General features: G+C 36.9%; 3 protein-coding genes, 1 long non-coding RNA gene and 1 other non-coding gene across 5 annotated transcripts; 2 read left to right on the forward strand and 3 right to left on the reverse strand.

Moving 5' to 3' along the window:
- Nucleotides 1–4: 4 nt before the first annotated feature.
- On the reverse strand, nucleotides 5–2,935 carry LOC142518461 (vacuolar protein sorting-associated protein 22 homolog 1-like). Its single transcript, XM_075621246.1, has 5 exons — nucleotides 2,843–2,935; nucleotides 1,836–1,994; nucleotides 1,049–1,207; nucleotides 299–388; nucleotides 5–219 (listed from the first exon to the last, which is right to left on the reverse strand). The coding sequence occupies exons 1-5, from the start codon at nucleotides 2,933–2,935 to the stop codon at nucleotides 115–117; spliced, it is 606 nt and encodes a 201-aa protein (XP_075477361.1). The 3' UTR covers nucleotides 5–114.
- Nucleotides 2,936–7,278: 4,343 nt separating this feature from the next.
- LOC142519205 (uncharacterized) lies at nucleotides 7,279–7,806 on the reverse strand. The gene is made up of 3 exons (XR_012813724.1): nucleotides 7,620–7,806; nucleotides 7,456–7,560; nucleotides 7,279–7,352 (listed from the first exon to the last, which is right to left on the reverse strand). It is a non-coding gene; the product is annotated as an uncharacterized LOC142519205 (long non-coding RNA).
- A 1,260-nt stretch (nucleotides 7,807–9,066) lies between these two features.
- LOC142519993 (small nucleolar RNA R21) lies at nucleotides 9,067–9,143 on the forward strand. The gene has a single exon (XR_012813872.1). It is a non-coding gene; the product is annotated as a small nucleolar RNA R21 (small nucleolar RNA).
- Nucleotides 9,144–10,119: 976 nt separating this feature from the next.
- Nucleotides 10,120–14,697, reverse strand: LOC142517951 (microtubule-associated protein TORTIFOLIA1-like). Its single transcript, XM_075620486.1, has 6 exons — nucleotides 13,776–14,697; nucleotides 12,751–12,942; nucleotides 12,349–12,451; nucleotides 11,721–12,253; nucleotides 10,766–11,647; nucleotides 10,120–10,655 (listed from the first exon to the last, which is right to left on the reverse strand). The coding sequence occupies exons 1-6, from the start codon at nucleotides 14,469–14,471 to the stop codon at nucleotides 10,461–10,463; spliced, it is 2,601 nt and encodes an 866-aa protein (XP_075476601.1). The 5' UTR covers nucleotides 14,472–14,697; the 3' UTR covers nucleotides 10,120–10,460.
- A 1,564-nt stretch (nucleotides 14,698–16,261) lies between these two features.
- Nucleotides 16,262–17,991, forward strand: LOC142519287 (protein LHCP TRANSLOCATION DEFECT-like). The gene is made up of 2 exons (XM_075622255.1): nucleotides 16,262–16,650; nucleotides 17,493–17,991. Exons 1-2 carry the CDS (start codon nucleotides 16,351–16,353, stop codon nucleotides 17,748–17,750), a joined length of 558 nt encoding a protein of 185 aa, XP_075478370.1. The 5' UTR covers nucleotides 16,262–16,350; the 3' UTR covers nucleotides 17,751–17,991.
- The last annotated feature ends 458 nt before the right edge of the window (nucleotides 17,992–18,449 follow it).

An 18,449-nucleotide genomic window follows, 5' to 3' on the forward strand; every position in this document is an offset into this window, starting at 1 on the left:
AGAATACCACATTTTAATTTTTTTTATTGGAACGAGACCCCAAAAATAAGTTCGCCCGACACTAAATTTAATATACAATGTAACACTCAGGGTCAACAAGAAGACGAAGAAATATTAGACAGCATCCATAACTGCAAAGGAAGACACAGATGATACACAGGGAAACCAATATCTACGTCTGCCATCCATGTGGCCATCATCAATCATAGCAAGACCTTCCTGTATTACCAAACTGAATCGATTAGCATTCGTTCAAATTCTAAAGCATATGCCTGTTGATGAAGAATATATGACATACTTCTAGTAAAGTTTCAAGGGCATCAGTTGCACGTCCTGATGACCAAGAGAGTCGTCTCTGTATCTCATCAACTGGCACATAGCCTAGACCCTAAAACAAACAAAGCTAGGCAACTAGTAATTTTAAGAACAAAGAAAAAAGTTACAGTGTAATAATTATGATATAAATGTCAGTCCAAGAAGAGGATATTGCTAAATAAATTGCATCATTATGAAGAGGAGGCCGAGAGGCAAGAACCCCTAAGATACTTCCCCTTTTATTTTGTGGACCTACTGAAATCAGTAGCCAACGTAAATTCAATTATAGGTTCCATCCTATATTGAAACTGTGAAGATTGGTATTATGAACACCTCCAGACTTCCTTGGATCGATGATGGGCCAGTTTTGAATATGAGAATTTATTCACGTGCATCTTTAAGTTCTATGCCTAAAACACAATGCTTAGAATCTGCCCCAAATTTTGTTTCGGCTTGTATCAAGGGTCAAACCATGACCTGAAAGTTCATTATTTATTTATTTGGATAACTATATTGTGATACATGTTCAATTCCATAGAGAAGCACGAATTGCAAGATTGATATTAGAAAGAACATAAATCGAATTGCTTCAAGATCATTTAGTTTTGATGGAGCAATTAAATAATTTTTTGCCTCCAAAAACATTGAAAACATTAAGATGTCCAAATGTGAGCAACCATATTCAAGAGCTTGACATGGGAAATAACGTATAGACTAGGAGTCTAGAAGTAACCTGAGCAAGCTCTAAAATTTCATTATTCAACTCTGTAGGAACAGACCTAACAAGCTTCTTTTTACCCAGAGATATCACCTCAAAACCATTACCAAGAACTGGAAACAGAGTAGAAATATCTGTGAACAACACGGTCCAAATGCAAGTGATATTGGATGTTAAATTAAAGGGTCAGAGTGTGTGTGTGTGTGTGTGTTGAGAGAGAGAGAGAGAGAGAGAGAGGGAGAGAGTATAAGGTAAGTGATCACCAGTAACCTACATAATTAATCCATGCAGTAAATACTGGAACAATCTTAGCAATTTATAGAACAAACCCGTGATCCAGGAGGAGGAATGTTTTTAACTACACAACACAAATAAATACTTTATTAGGGCAACATTAAGGCAAGAAATCTCAACATTCTCTCTCTCACCCAGGTCAGGATAATGACTCAATGGTCATTAATTCAAAGATTCAAAATTTATCCAATTGGTGAGTAATCACATGACCCAAATCTCACCAAATATGTTAAGATTGTTGTATCCTCCAACTAAAATTTGGGCAAAAGATTTGAGTCTTAGGTTGTTGTACGTTAGAATATGCAAGTCTTGAAGTATCATGCACGACTAGCAACCACATCAGACTACAAAAATTTAAGCTTTATTCTGAAACTCAATAAAAATTTCTCATGCATTAGTTCGTTAGTGCACAGTAGCAGATAAAGCAATTTAAAAGTTCTCCTGTCTTCACTGCAGAACTTTTTTTTCCTACAAGACTTTAAGTTATACTGGAAAAATTCCACATTACCTTCAGTTTACTAATTGCTCGCAAACAGTCATCCTGAGAAACAGCCTCACGAGAACTCTTCCTTCTTTGACCTTGCACATTGCATAATTCTTCCAAGCTGATCAAACCACCATTGAGAGGTCTAGTGGCCAGACAAATATCAACAATTTGCATCCATGACTAGATAAAGGGATTAGTTTTATCAGACATAAAGAGAGAAAATACCAAATCCCAAATTATAGAAGTATGAATCAGACAAACAATATAGCAAAAAGAAGGTAGGGGGATGCAACTAAACGTTTTCCAAATGTAAACTTTCACTGAGTGAGAAAATGATTTATAACAAATGGTACATGCCAAACACTGTTCACCGCTGTAAAATTAAAGCTTGCTTGATACTGTTAAGAAGTTCATCCCAAATAATATTCTAATAAGATGTAGAACAGACAAGTGAAAGTACTGACAACATGAGCTATAAAATTTCCATCACGCAGAAAGGTACACAAGTGTTCAGCTGAAGTTTAGCTTCATTATTCTAATACAAATAATGTAATCTCATAAGCGTTCAGATGAAGTGTAGCCTCATTGATCCAAAGTAAGTATTCCAACTGAGGAAAGATCTTGAAAAGAAATACATAACTAACACTTGAAACTTAAAATTAAAGTAGAAGGAATGGTAAGATAGATACACAGAAACAAAGAAGGGAATATGTTTCCAATTAACATAAAATTAAATGTAGCAATTGATGGATTGCACAAGTAAATGCAAGTTCACGTCTTGACGTGAACTCATGACAAGCATATCATCAAAATCAAATGAAGATTTTGATGGATTGCACAAGTGAAAACACAGGTAAGAAGGCTGGTGGTACCCACCAAGTTCGTAATAAAAGTCACCAATCCCCAATAACTCAGCCCAAAAACCCTTATTAGACGCCAGAGGTGATGATCAAAGTTAGTTATTATTCATGTTCTTAATAAGCCTATTCATATGTGTGTCCTATTCTTTAGGATTAGTTGCAACTTGCCATGAAATGTGGCTTTTCTGTTTTTCCTCTGTACATGGCTATAAATGCCTTATGTCCTTTTTTCAGAAATAAGACTTCTTCATTCTCTTCCATTTCACGTGTTATTTCGCTTTAGCATCAATATTTGGTATCAGAGCCACGCAAGGGGCCTGATTGTGAGTGTGAAGTGTGTGAGTCTACAAACAAAATGTCAGAAAAGTTCGTGCAACCAGCTATTCCAAAATTTGACGGTCATTATGATTATTGGTCAATGACGATGGAAAACTTTCTGAGAAGCAAAGAGATGTGGAGTCTTGTAGACGAATGAATACCAGCGTTGGCAATTGGAACAACACCAACGAGTGAAGCACAGAGAAAAAGCGTGGAGGAAGCCAAGCTCAAGGATTTGAAGGTTAAGAATTTTTTATTCCAGGCAATTGATAGAGAAATTCTGGAGACAATTCTTGACAAAGGGACATCGAAGGCAATCTGGGTGTCAATGCGGCAGAAATACCAAGGTTCCACAAAGGTGAAGAGGGCACAACTTCAAGGTCTGAGAAAAGAGTTTGAGCTGCTTGCTATGAACGAAGGAGAGAAGGTGGACAACATTCTGGGAAGAACCCTCAGTGTGGTGAACAAGATGAAATCAAATGGTGAAAACATGGAGGAAAAAACGATGGTCAGTAAGATACTTAGATCATTGACTTCTAAATTCAATTATATTGTATGTTCGATAGAGGAGTCAAATGATTTAAGCATCTTAACCATTGATGAACTTCATGGAAGTCTTCTTGTTCATGAACAAAGGATGCAGGGACATCAAGTGGAGGAACAGGTGTTGAAAGTTGCTCATGATGACAGGTTTTGGAAGAGGAAGAGGAAGAGGAGGAAGAGCCATCTCTAGAGGTGGAGGTGGAACAGGAAGAGGACGTGGAAGACAGTCCCTAAACAAAGCAATTATTGAATGCTACAAGTGTCATAAGCTTGATCATTTTCAATATGAATGTCCAGAATGGGAGAAAAAGGCAAACTATGCAGAGATGGAAGAAGAAGAGGAACTTTTGTTGATGTCACACATGGATATGCACCAAACCGGACAAGAGGAGATCTGGTTCTTGGATTCAGGATGTAGCAACCACATGACTGGAAACAAAGGTTGGTTCTCTAATTTAGAATGAAGGTCTTTGCCAAACTGTGAAATTAGGGAATGACATGACAATGAATGTGGTCGCAAAAGGAAGTGTAAGAATGCAAGTTAATGGTGTCACTCAAGTAATTTCAGATGTCTACTTCGTTCCTGAGCTTAAGAATAATCTGCTTAGCTTAGGACAGCTTCAAGAAAAAGGATTGACAATTTTGATTCAGAATGGAACATGTAAAATATTTCACTCTAGGAAGGGTTTAATCCTGCAAACTAATATGAGTGGAAATAGAATGTTTTATGTATTAGCCACGGCAGCACCAAAGGAGATCATGTGCCTGCAAACAGAGCTAGAGACAGAAAAGGAAGTTCACCTGTGGCACTGCCGGTTTGGTCACCTTAATCACAAAGGACTCAATACATTGTCACAAAAACATTTGGTAGCTGGCTTACCAAATCTGAAATTCCCAAAGAAGACTTGCACTGTTTGCTTAATTGGAAAACAACACAGAAGATCAATCCCAAAGAAAAGCATGTGGAGAGCCTCAAAGAAACTACAACTCGTACATGCTGACATATGTGGTCCTCTCAAGCCTCCCTCAAACAGCAACAAGAGATATATCTTAAGCTTTATAGATGATTTCTCACGTAAAGCTTGGGTTTATTTCTTACATGAGAAATCTGAAGCATTTCAAAACTTCAAGAACTACAAAATTAGTGTTGAAAAAGAAGTTGGTGGGCACATTGCTTGCTTAAGAACTGATAGAGGTGGTGAATTCACTTCACATGAGTTTGAAGAATTCTGCAAAACTCAAGGCATTAGAAGGCAATTAACAGCGGCTTATACTCCACAACAAAACGGAGTCGCTGAGAGAAAAAATAGGACGATCATGAATGGTGTGAGAGCTATATTGAACGAAAGGCAAGTTCCGAAGGTATTTTGGCCAGAAGCTGTGAAATGGTGTGTGCATGTGCAGAATCGAAGTCCAACTTCAGCAATAGAAAACACAACTCCCGAAGAAGCGTGGAGCAATGTGAAACCTACAGTGGAATATTTCCGAGTTTTCGGGTGTGTGGCTCATGTTCATATACCAGATCAAAGAAGAACAAAGCTTGAGGATAAGAGTAAGATGTGTGTTTTCTTAGGTATCAGTGATGAATCAAAAGCTTACAAATTATTTGATCCTATTTCCAAGAAAGTAATTATAAGCAGAGATGTGGTGTTCGAAGAAGAGAGAAGCTGGGATTGGGGCAGAACCGATGAAGAAAAGAAAGTCGATGTATTAGTGTGTGAAGATAAAGAAGACAATCTTACAGAAGAAGAAGCTGAGCAAGAAGAAAATGAAGATGCTGATGGCAGCTCAAGTGGAATCAGATTTCCTGAAAGTGAGGAAAGCATCACAGAAAGTTCAGTTCAAGGGAGGACCACAAGAGCTAGAAGAGAACCAATATGGATGACAGATTATGTGACAAGGGCTGATTTGTCTGAAGAAGAATAAAATCTCATGATACTGATGGCTGAAAGTGAAAATGATCCATTCTCATTCGAAGAAGCACACCAAAGCATAAAGTGGCAAGAGGCAATGAAAGATGAGATGAAGGCTATAGAAAAGAACAACACATGGGAGCTAACAGATCTACCGAAAGGAGTCAAGCCAATTGGAGTTAAGTGGGTTTTCAAAACCAAACTCAACGAAAGTGGAGAAATAGAAAAACACAAAGCAAGATTGGTGGCAAAAGAATATGCACAACGATATGGAATAGACTACACAGAAGTTTTTGCACCAGTGGCTAGACTTCATACGACATGTCTAGTTCTTGCACTTGCAGCTCAATATGAATGGGAAATATTTCAACTTGATGTGAAGAGTGCATTTCTTCATGGAGAACTTAAAGAAGAAGTTTTCATTGAACAACCAGAAGGGTTTATCAAAAAAGGAAAAGAAGACAAGGTTTACAGATTGAAGAAAGCATTGTATGGCCTTAAACAAGCGCCAAGGGCCTGGTACAGCAAGATAGAAGCATATTTTATGCGTGAAGGGTTTGAAAAATGTTCCAGCGAGCACACCTTACTTACCAAGAAAGAAGGAGGTAACATACTTATTGTTAATCTTTATGTAGATGATCTCATCTTTACTGGAGACAATAAAAGTATGTGTGATAAATTCAAAAGTTCAATGATGAGAGAATTTAATATGTCTGATTTGGGAAAGATGAAATACTTTCTAGGAATTGAAGTTATACAGAATGAAGCTGGAATATTTATCTGCCAAAGAAGATATGCTCGAGAAGTCCTTGAAAGATTCGGCATGGGGAGCAGCAACTCCGTGAAGAATCCTATTATTCCTGGAACACGATTGTCAAAAGATGAAACAGGAGATGGAGTAGATGTCACTATGTTTAAACAAGCAGTTGGAAGTTTCATGTACCTCACAGCCACTCGACCAGATCTGATGTATGGAGTAAGCTTGATTAGTAGGTTCATGGCAAATCCAAAATCATCTCATTGGCTTGCAGCAAAAAAGGATTTTAAGGTATATAAAAGGAACCACTGATTTTGGCATACTCTACAAAAGAGGCAGTAGAAATGCAGGTCTCTTATCTTATACGGATAGCAACTATGCTGGAGATTTGGATGATCGTAAGAGCACTTCAGGTTTTGCTTTCAGTTATGGGATCTGGAGCAATTTCACGGGCTTCGAAAAAGCAGCAAGTAGTGAGTCTATCAACTACAAAAGCTGAATACATTGCTGCTGCACTTTGTGCTTGTCAATGTATTTGGCTTAGGAGAATCTTGAAGCAACTTGGAGCTGAAGAAAGAGGAAGCACACAAATTCACTGTGACAACAACTCTACAATTCAGTTGTCCAAAAATTCTGTTTTCCATGGACGAAGCAAGCACATTGAAGTAAGATTTCATTTTCTCAGGGACTTGGTAAATGATGGAGCTGTGAAACTGAGTTTTTGTAGCTCTGACGAGCAGATTGCTGACATAATGACAAAGCCTCTCAGTTAGGAGAAATTTGTGAAGCTTCGTGGGATGCTTGGAGTAATTAATGCAGCTGAAGTTTAAGCTCAATGCAGATGCATTAGCTTAAGGGAGGGAATGATGATCAAAGTTAGTTATTATTCATGTTCTTAATAAGCCTATTCATATGGGTGTCCTATTCTTTAGGATTAGTTGCAACTTGCCATGAAATGTGGCTTTCCTGTTTTTCCTCTGTACATGGCTATAAATGCCTTATGTCCTTTTTTTCAGAAATAAGACTTCTTCATTCTCTTCCATTTCACGTGTTATTTCGCTTTAGCATCAATAAGAGGATCCACTCCGACTTTAGCACACATCTCATGAAACTGAGATCGAAAAGTTGGATTCTTGCGGATGTCATTCTGCCCAAACACGAGGAAATACAAATCTTATATAAGAAAATAAATAAATAAAAATTTATCGGCCTAATGTTAATTCTATCCCTTTTTTCAAAAACCAAAATACCAAGAAATAGATTTAGCTTTTTTTTTTTTTAACATCTTCGTATTTTTCCAGCATAGACATTTTGACGCCTATATCCTTGCAACCTTTACGGAGACAACACCAAAACTACAGCTTGAAATTCAAGCCAGCAGATCAAAGAAATAAACACAGAACAATAAAAGAACCTTGCGCTTGCGAGCAAATTCCTCAAGCTGGGAACGAAAAGTAGCGAGCTGTTCTTTCATTAGATCGGTCCACAGTTTTGCCACATTCTCCAGCAGTCGATATTGATGCTAGAGTTAATCACAGCACAAAATTAAAACAAAATATATTCCATACGAGCAATGTATCAATTCAATATAGATGAAGAGATGTAGGGAACCATCACGGATCGGTGAAGGGGACTCTCGCTTCATAGTACGTTAGTGAGTTTTTAAAAACGAAAAAACCGAATCGAACCAAAAATAAAATATTCTAAAAAACTAAAAATAGAATAGAATTGAACCAATGCTTCGGATGGTACATGAACTATATAAGTAAAAAATTATGTGAGATGATCCGTGAAGGGGACTCTTGTTTCACAGTAAGTGAGTGAGTTAAAATTTTAAAAACGAAAAAATCAGTTTTTGGTTAACCAACTTAAAAACCGAATCGAACCAAAAACAAAATATTCAAAAAAACTAAAAATCAAACAGAATTGAGTCAATGGTTCGGATGGTTAATAGAATCGTAAAGGCGTGAACTTGTGTATGATGGTCTTATTGATCTTATTTTGTAAGACGAATATCTTATTTGGGTCATCCATGAAAAAATATTACTTTTTATGCTAAGAATATTACTTTTTAGTGTGAATATTGGTAGGGTTGACCCGTTTCATAGATAAAGATTTGTGAGACCGTCTCACAAATGACCTACTCAACCGTAAATATCCTTAGATACGCCACAAAAAGATACAAATTTTAGATATGTAAATATAGGGTAATTTATTTTCACCTCTTAAACATTTTTATGTATTTGATATTAATTTTTTCAAAGCATGTTTTAATTTGTAACATTTTATGTATTTTATACTTATTTTCTTAACGTATTATAGTTTTTATACTTAATAAAGAAAATAACTCTCAAATACATAAAATAGGTGGATATAAATAACCAATAAATATTTGTAAATTTTTTTTGATAAAAGCTGGTAAAAAGTTAAAACTAATTGGATTCCACAAATAAGAAATAATTTCTATCTTGATAGAAAAAATATTTAAGTTAAAAGCGTTTTTTTTAGAAAGGGGGTTTTTATTAAAAAAAATTCGTATTAAATGAAATTTATTTGATTAAATAATGAAAAAGCAATTATCAAGAAGCCAAAAAATATGTCAATTGGGGTTGCAAGTTGCAACTCATTATTATTATTTTTTAATAAAAAAATACAAAAAGAGAAATTCTTGTATTGTTGACTCGATGAGGCCCACTAATTCACGTCAGAAGCCCACCTTGTGATCGGTAACTACCCGGCCCATTGTCCTTGTGTATATATTGTGTGCGTCTTGAAGCCCTCGTCAGCTTCGATGGTTACTTTTGCGTCAATTAGGGTTAATTATCTCCAGCGATTCCATTTTTTTTATCTTTTATTTCGAAAATCCCTGTGAAGATCGTTATGATAAATCGAAAGTAGTGGCCTGATATCGATGATGATATTATTATTCCGAGGGATTCTCTTCCCCACGCCCCCACGCCCTCAATTTTTATGTTTCTTTTGGTAAAAAATGCAATCTTTTGCATCATACAGCAAAAATACTTTGCTCGATTATTTCAAGAAATTTGTCCATGTTATCTTCTGATATTTGAAATAACCACATCCCAATGATGTTTCTTGACATAATTTTATCGTTAAAAGTAGACTGAATTCGTGATGTGAAAATGGTTCTGAGGGATGTAGAAAATCTTTTTCATCATTAATGAGTTTCGCTTGTACAAGTGAAGTGTGGAGTAAGCTTCCATGGAAATCGATGATTTCCTGTGAAATTATTGCTTGCGAGTCTCCTCGATCGTCCATCTTGTTAAGTAATTCTATTGATAATATGGATTAGGTTGATGGTATCAGTATGACATAGTGATTGATCTGTCTTTCGTCTACCTTCGGTCTACACTGGAGAACTTGTCCCAGTCTAAGGAATCCGATGGTTGATATAATACATGGTAGAATTGTATGTGGTCTAATATAAAATCCATCCTTCCGATATATCTCCACGTTTTTTTATAAGAAATAATATTTTTAACGAGCGATTCAAATAGACGATTTTTATGCAAAATTGGCTCATTGACTAATTTTGTACGCTGTTTGCCTGGGTTAGTGAGTCGAAGAAGATTGGTATTCTGATGCTTAAGCTTTACTCATGCTTGTATGGTATTCATTCTCTTAGGGATGCTGCAAATCATTCATTGAAACGTTCGTTTTTGTGAGAGAGATGGAAATCAAGTAGCGGACAGAGTGACATCTCATGTATTCTATCTTAGTGCTCCACAGTGTTTCATGAATTACGTCCTTCATTTTTTAGCACTGCTGTAAAACATGACTTGGATTATTTTGTTGGTTAATGAATGAATGTTTTTTCCATTCAAAAAATAAATAAAAAAAATCAAGTAATATATTCTGCAAAAAAAAACTAAAAATAAAGTTACATCGTTCTTATGGCACTATAAGCACCATCATCAATTCTCCTTTTTTTTTATGCTCATAGGGTATTGGCATTTTAACATACACAATCACTAGCTCCAAATAAAAAAAAAACATACAATAAATTGATTGAATGAAAACGATCGAGGCATCAGCACACAATTCTGCTAATATCTCAGAGAATTTGTAAACAAATAATGCACTCAGGCAAAATTCTCTACGTCCATTTCAAGATTGATGCAACTGCAATATTTAACAACGCACTCCAGGCATTTGAGCTAGGGTGCGTAAATATAAAATGTGCATCAAACGTCAACTCCAGACACCATCATCAAGCAAAAAGGAATTATGACGGCTATTTACTCAAGTTTCGCAGATCAATTTCCCAGGCAGATGCCAACTGCAGTAGCAATTGGTCTGTTGACGAGCCTTCCCAGTCCTCAGGCAGGTCTACTGAATTACATTCTTGCAAATTCTGCAAAATCTCCATTTTCACTTCCATCGGAATGCCAGGAATATCTTGACCATTTTCCAAGACAATGTCTGCCAACTGAGTCAAGGAAGCAGAACAGAATCAATAGACTTATCCTTCACCACTGTCAAATAATGTCGCATGAAAAGACCAAATTTTAAATACCAACATGGAAACAGAAGTTATACCTGTTGAATCCAGTATAAGCACATATCAAACAAGTTATGCTCCAACAAAAACTGTGAAACAGCATGCAGAACTTCACTGGCCACCTCATTTGAGAGTTGGTTAATTACAGGGCCTGATTTGTCCATGAGTTTTACCAGTAAGAGGTCATCTCCAGTAGACAAAGCCTCGACAAAAGCTGAATCTACATCACCAACATGAAGAGCATCCATTGCATTGCTCCAAGACGTCCAAATTGGATCACGTTCTTGCACTGGACCATCGCCTCCTAGTGCTTCAGATGTCATTTCTGGTATAGCCACTCGAGCACTACGTGTAACTCCATTGTCTTCACCAGCAACTCGAATAGCTTCCAAGGTTGCCTCATCCTTTGAAGCTTGCCAAACACTTCTTGCAGAAGGTCCTTCACCAAATCTAACAGGCCCTGCTCCGTTTTCCCAAGCTCTCCGGCTACCAGCCTGATCAGCCTCATTTTCTGTTTTAGAATTTCTAAAATCTGTCGGACCACTTCCAGCAGCTCTTCTTGAGCCAATTTGGCCATTTTTACCATATGTGGGGAAGTCCCAAGAATCTGATACATCAGATCTCCAAGAAGAGCCCCTACCTTTCAGTCCGGAAGAAACATTATCAAATGCAGTAAACCTCTCTCCAAAGTGACCGCGCCCATCGTTACCTCTTCCAAGTTTTCCACTGGAATAGTCAGGAAAGCCATTGTATCTGCTGACAGACCTATTTGAAGATCCCTCAAATCCTACCATAGAACTACTGCTCCTTCTGCCTGAGGATACAGACAAATCTCGTGCCATGTCTTCAACAACTCTCTCAAGACCTCGTACTCTGTTTTCTAAGGTCACCATGCTATCATGAGACCCACACATAAAATCCTGCAATGGAAAAGAAATATTCATAAATGCCAATTCAGGAATCAAGATCTAAATGCAAATAAAATAAAGAAACCTGCAACATATTCATTAGATGAGCTTGTTGCCTCTCCAGTTGTAACAATTGTCTCTGAATTACCAACCAATTTCCTTTAGTACTCATAAATCCCTCAGATTGACCTGAATTTCTGGAAAAATCAGGATAAATGTTGGATGACTCTCGCTGATTAGAAGAATTCCCATGCTCACCAACAATGCCCCTTTCCATGCTTCCATATTTCCCTCTGATTTCACCAGCCTGTAAGTTGAGCCCAACGTTCCCATTCAGATCTGTATCATATGATTCTGACTCTTCCTCAATTTGTGAATTTGAAACTTTAATACATCGGCGAGATACAATCACTTCTACAGGTAACTCACCCGAACCTCTAGTTTCTAGTTTTTGGAAGAATTCAGGGTTAAGTTCTTTGTCAGTCAATGCTGGGGCTTTCTTCTTTAGAATCCCTACAGTCTTGTCAGAAATGTTGTTTTCCTTCACAGAATTTTCGCTTCCTTTAACACCGAGACTTGTAAGATCGTTTCTTTCTGATGGGTCGGTAGCCTCACCCTCTGAATATTGAGCGTTTTAATATGGAACTTGTGAAGAGAAAAATTCCAACTGAATGATATATTAAATGATGAAGCTTTTTTTATCAAATGCCTACCATGAGATGAAGCTTTATTATCATCTGAAGATCCATCTCCTTTCCCAGCAATTTTCTTCCATATCAGCAAAGCCTCGGTCATACTCTCTCTCGCAGGTTTAATCTAAGGAAAAGTTGGCATTATAATAGTTGGTTAGGTTACCCATAATACTAGAAGTAATACATCCCCAACTGACTGAAATTCCCACCTAAAATCGCCTTTTAAGAAAATAAAACATCATTTTAGAAGTGGAGAATCACGTATGAAAATATACCTTACCCAACTGTTAAATAAACCAGTATCTTTGCATTGATGCCAGAAATTCATACAAGATAAAAAGTCAAAGATGGTTCAGGAATATATCATACTGTTTTGATGAATAGTAGTTTGGATAGATATAACACTATTTGATGCATGAATACCTTGTCAAATCGACAAGACTCGAGCACATTCAATGTGGAAGCAGCTCCTTCCGGTGTTATGTTACTCGTGTTAGAAGATAAGGAAATTAACGCCTCAGCTGCAGCCTTTCTAGTGGCCCAATCTGAACTGCCAAGACACTCGTGAATGCTTGGCAGCAAGGATTCTAAACTTTGGGGTGTGATAGCTCCAACCTACAACAACATAAAGAACATGTATACTATCACCACAGAAGAATATTAACTGACATCTTCATGTTATTGTCCAGTATTGCAGAAATCCAGAATGTAATAACCTGAACAGACTAAATCAAAATGAGTGGAAGAAATATTGCACGTTGAAATTCATCCACGGAAAGCTCATTCTCCTAGCATATAATAAGATGCCAGATATGTAAAGTGATATGATGACAATTGGGAACCCTTATTGACCTTGACAAGGGTAAGGGTGGTGAATAAATACTTAAAGTACCGACATCACTTGTTTCTGTGGTGGTTCACATGTTTCAGTACAGCCAAACTTTTGGAAACCACGTAGACAGAAATAAAACATAGAGAAGGATGGACTCTACTTTCTAGGGCATATCAAAATTATCCTGGCTTAAGTGATTTGTTAAAGCAATGTAATACAACATTGTCTAGTAAAAGTTCATCATGCTCTAGGAGTTTTGCCTCAAATGTGTAAGCACAAAGTAAAACAGTGGAAACCAATACGACAAATATTCCATATTCCGTCGATCTACTCTCATTATGGTGTTATCACATATATACAAAAAGCAGAATAAATAATCAAATATAGCTTTTGATTGATCTAGTCTCTCACTATGGTGTTACCAAACATATTACAAAAAGTAGAAAAAATAATCAGAAATAGCTTAAGATACAGTCAAACTTCAGCAAGCTTTTCTCATAAATCTCGATTAACATCAAAAACAAAGTTTCCAAGTAGTAATGAATTCAAAAGGCGAATTAAATAAGATATCAAACATCAACTAATCAGATCAATCCATCATCATTGGGGACCAAACCTGGGACAAACTCGAAACCACTTGCAGTAGTGAAGCATTAGCCAAGAAATTCAGACTATTTAAGTGCTTGCAAACCCTAGGACAAAGTTTCTGGAACGTAACCAAAGGCGGGTCAGCGGCGCTTTCAATCATTTTAGCCAAACACATAGCAGCGGCGCCTTGGGCAGTTTTGTTATTCTCATTCATCACTTCAAACAAAGGCTTCACAAACAGAGAAACAACTCCGTCCCCACCATTACCGCCCTTCAGGTACAACCCTGCCAGAGAACCAATGGCATCACGACACGCGTCCCTGACCTGTGAATCAGAGTCCTTGAGCTTTTTCACAATGTGGGCAATGATTTTGGTGAGGTGGGTCGCGGCAGGGTCGGTGTGGACGGCACATAGCACGGCGAGGAGGCGGAGACCTTCCTTCTTGACAGCAGGCTTGGGGTCATTGGAGGCGTCGTAAAGGCAGTTGAGTAGCATTGAAATGCCGTCGCTTGAGAGTCCATTTATGATCTTCTCAAGATCTTCAACAGCGATCTGCTGGGTGTCTCGGTCGGCTAGTTTAGAGAGGGAAGTAAGGATTCTCTGCTTCAATTCAACCATGGCCAAATGGGACGACAACGAAGATGAGGAAGAAGCAGATGAAGATCTCAAAGGGGTTGTTTGGTTAGGAGGTTTCGTGGGTTTTGAAGATCTTTGCGAGCTCATTTTGAATTTTTGCAGCACAAGAATAACTAAACAACGCAAAATTCAAGATTTATTGAATTTAAGAGGAACAGGGAGAGGGATAATGAGGTAAATATGAAATCTTTTCAATTGAAGATTCAAGATATTTGAAGGGAAGGATGAGAATCAAGGAAGGGAGGGGTTGCTATCAATGGTGGTTACTAAAATCGAAAGCAAAAGCAGCACCTGTGCTCTTGGATAGTCAATTAGATCTGTGACTAAAAGTGGTTCAAATTCCCCATTTTCATTTCAAGTAATCCAATTTTAATTTACTTATGTAAATTATCTTCTTTTATTTTTGTTTTTCAAGAATTGGGAAATATGTAAAAGTTCAGATCTGATTCCAATAGGATGATAATTCTTTATTTGAGCATAATCAAGTCATTAATGAATGCAGTAAACTGACATGTCGTGGCTGAAAAATCGGAAGATTGCACGTGTAAATTTTGAATTTTAGGACCCAAAAATTAATTTTTCAATAATATAATTGAACATGTGGTTGAGGGACATAATGCAAACATTTCAACACATGTTGCTTGCATATACTCGTCTCCATCACATACCATAAAAGTTGATGTCCCATAGAAAATATTATTGTGGTATTGTTTAATCTACTAGGTTTGCGAGCCCCATCAGATTAACGTGTGTCATAGTATTTTGATGAGCTTCCAACATTGTTTCAATATAAAAATGCCAATTACCTGTTAATTATTAATTTTTATGATGATGTTGTACTTTGATGGATATTGAATAAATTTCTTGATATCTTATGAATGAGCTTATTATCCTTGACTCATCTTTAGCCTAAATGGAAGACAAGCTCATCAACTCATGTATTCTCCTATAAATATCATGTTCGGGTGTATAACTCAGGCGTTCACTATATTATTTTTCAGCAGCAATTTTAGCTGCTCTCCACTTATATCCTCAGTCCTCTGACTTGAGCGTCGGAGAGACTATGCCGGGACATCCTACTGACCCTCTTCTAACGGTCTTATTCGTGATTTCAGGATCAGGGCAATTTCGAAACCTGCGTCTAGACTAGTGATACTTGCTGGAATCGGACCCTAAATTTTCCGTGAGTATCATTTATGATTAATAAATACTACATGTTAGCATTGTAAACCACATTGAGATTGTGTTGATCAAATAAATATTCACAAACTCTGTCCAATTGAATATCCATCTAATCTAAATTACCTGTTTGTTGATATGATTAAATGTATTATTGATTGCGGTTTACCTATAGACTGTTTTCCTATTAAATGGACACATTTATCATTTAAACAAACACTATTTTAACTTTTTTTTAAAGAAAATAATCAAAATAAAGCATCCATTAGATTAATGGTACATTCATATTAGATGGCGATACTTTGTATACAGTAATTGCTGGGCTTTAAGGGAATGGGATAAGACGTGGGCTATTTTCACAAAAGTAGAGCCCAATTGTATCATAATAGGCATCCTAAATTAATATAATTAGAATCTGTTAATCTATATATCTTTTTTCAAGGGATCCTGAAGTTCATTTGATATTATTATTGAAGTACTGAAGTTGATAACTATTAAAATTATTTTATAATATTGTTTGATTTCAAAAAGAGAAAATTATATTTGTTTATTCATAGGGAATAAAACTTGGTATTGATTAAATGGAAAAAAAAAACAAAAGAATGGATTTTGAAAGATGATAAGAGACATGTTTCGATCCTGCGTTCTGTTGGTTATGGACCCTCACGTTTTCGCTGTGCCACTTTGATGTGATGATCATATAAAGTACAAGAAGTTTCAATCCTACAGTCATAGACGATAAGAACCGTTGGTTTCCACAGTCGGTGAGAATCTGAAACCATCGCCAATGGCGTCAACATTTCCACTTTCTCTCCAACCAAAATTCTCCTCTAAACCTATAGGTTCTTCTTCTTATTCAAGTGGGTATGCTGTTGTACCTCTCCCGCAGCGGACTTGTCCATTTCTGGGTTGTGCAAAAGGTGCAAATGGTCTTGGATGGTGCAGAAGCACAAGAAAATTGGGTCCCAGCTGCGGTTCGAGAACCACTTGCTGGTTCAAGTTCGGGAAGAATGGAGTCGATGCTGAAGGTGCCGGCATTTATGGTAGTCAGTCCCGCGATGATTTTGACCGCGACGATGTTGAACAGGTGTAGTATATCTCTACTGATTTTGTTCTTGTTTACGCCTTAATTGTTGGCAATTTTTTCATGCGCTTTTTTGTGTTCTATTGCTGAGTTTACGGCAAAGTTTTGTTCGTTAGATTGGGAAAACAGAATGTGAAAAGATAAGTATCGATTACTGCCTAATCTTTGACACTTAATGGCTGATTATTTCCCAGATGCAAAAACTTTTAGAGCCCCGAACCTGCAACTTGAATGCTGTGGTGTAGTTGATGAACCTCGCAATTCTGAGGTGGATTTTGGCGCAAAGATTTTAGTTTGAGAAAAATTCCACAGAAAATTAATCCTCCTCTGTTTCGCCCTGATTTTCTTAGGAAAAGCTTGCGAACGTATTAGTTACGGTGATCTTATTTAAGTCAGTACTGGAATACCATACATCACTTTCACTTGAAATGTGTTGAACAATGATGAAAGGATTACTGGAACCGTAAAAGGTAGTGTTTGATTGATCGAATATTTACTGGATACACCAATTAGATATCCATTTCAAGGTTGAAGCTGCAGTGTAGTTCGAATTTAACCTACAAGATGGACAAGCTTGGATTGTTTGGTTAATGCCGTAGTATCATTGATACAAATTTAGATGCTTTGGTTTGTATAGTGCAATAGTAATTTTGAAGGTGAGGACTGTGTGTGCTATGATTGAAAACGAGGCAGTGAAATCTGTCGTTGAAGCCTATCCAGTATAAAATTTGAAGTTGATGCTGCATTGATAGAGTCAAGTGTATCTCCTCAGCTTGATATTCTAATTAATAGTTTTAATCTTCTTAAAAACCGTGGTTTCTGTGACAATTTGAACTTTTGAGCAGTACTTCAACTATATGGGCATGTTAGCTGTGGAGGGTTCATACGATAAAATGGAGGCTCTATTGAACCAGAACATCCACCCTGTCGATATTTTGTTATTGATGGCTGCTTCAGAGGGTGATAAACCGAAGATCGAAGAGTTGATGCGAGCTGGAGCTAATTGCACCATCAAGGATGCACAGGGTCGGACTGCGTTGGATAGAGCAGCCAGCAATGAAATCAAGGAATTTATTCTTGGATTCTCTGTGCAAAAAGCTTGATGATTCTTCAAGCGCAAGATGTGTCCCGAAATATTTTATCTTGTGATCACGTTGTATTTGTTCGGTGGTGGCTGTATAAATTTACCTTGTGGTCGATCAGTTCTCTAGTTAAACTTGGATAAGTTTGAGGGCTTTTAATTTTCGTTTCTCACTGAGCATCTTTGTGGACAGAGACCAATGATTTTGTGTGTGTGTGTTTTTTTAAGAATTAATGTTGGAGGCCCACCTAAGAATTGATCAATTATCGTTTGATGCACTTATTAAGGTCGGGATGTAATATAATTTTTATTCATGTCTTTAATTTTTAATAATCTGAATTTCAAAAATTTATCTGTGATTACATTTATTTGGTTGCATTAAACATCCTTCTTCATTCACATCGTTAGCATATTACAAATAGGCAAAAATTTGTGTGAGACGATCTCACGGGTCATATTTTGTGAGACGGATCTCTTAATTGAGTCATTTATGAAAAAATATTACTTTTTATGCTAAGAGTATTACTTTTTTATTGTGAATATCGGTAGGGTTGACTCGTCTAACAGATAAAGATTCGTGAGACCGTCTCACAACCTACTTTTACAAATATATTTCATTTAACCATTATACTTGTTTTTGTTGTTCGTCAGGATGTCTTGATTTAAGAACAAAAGCAGCAACAGAAAAAGCAAGTCGATGCAAGGAATTTCTTTTCTCCGC

The sequence above is a fragment of the Primulina tabacum genome, chromosome 11 (genome assembly GCF_025594145.1).
Source record: "Primulina tabacum isolate GXHZ01 chromosome 11, ASM2559414v2, whole genome shotgun sequence".
NCBI lineage: Eukaryota > Viridiplantae > Streptophyta > Magnoliopsida > Lamiales > Gesneriaceae > Primulina > Primulina tabacum.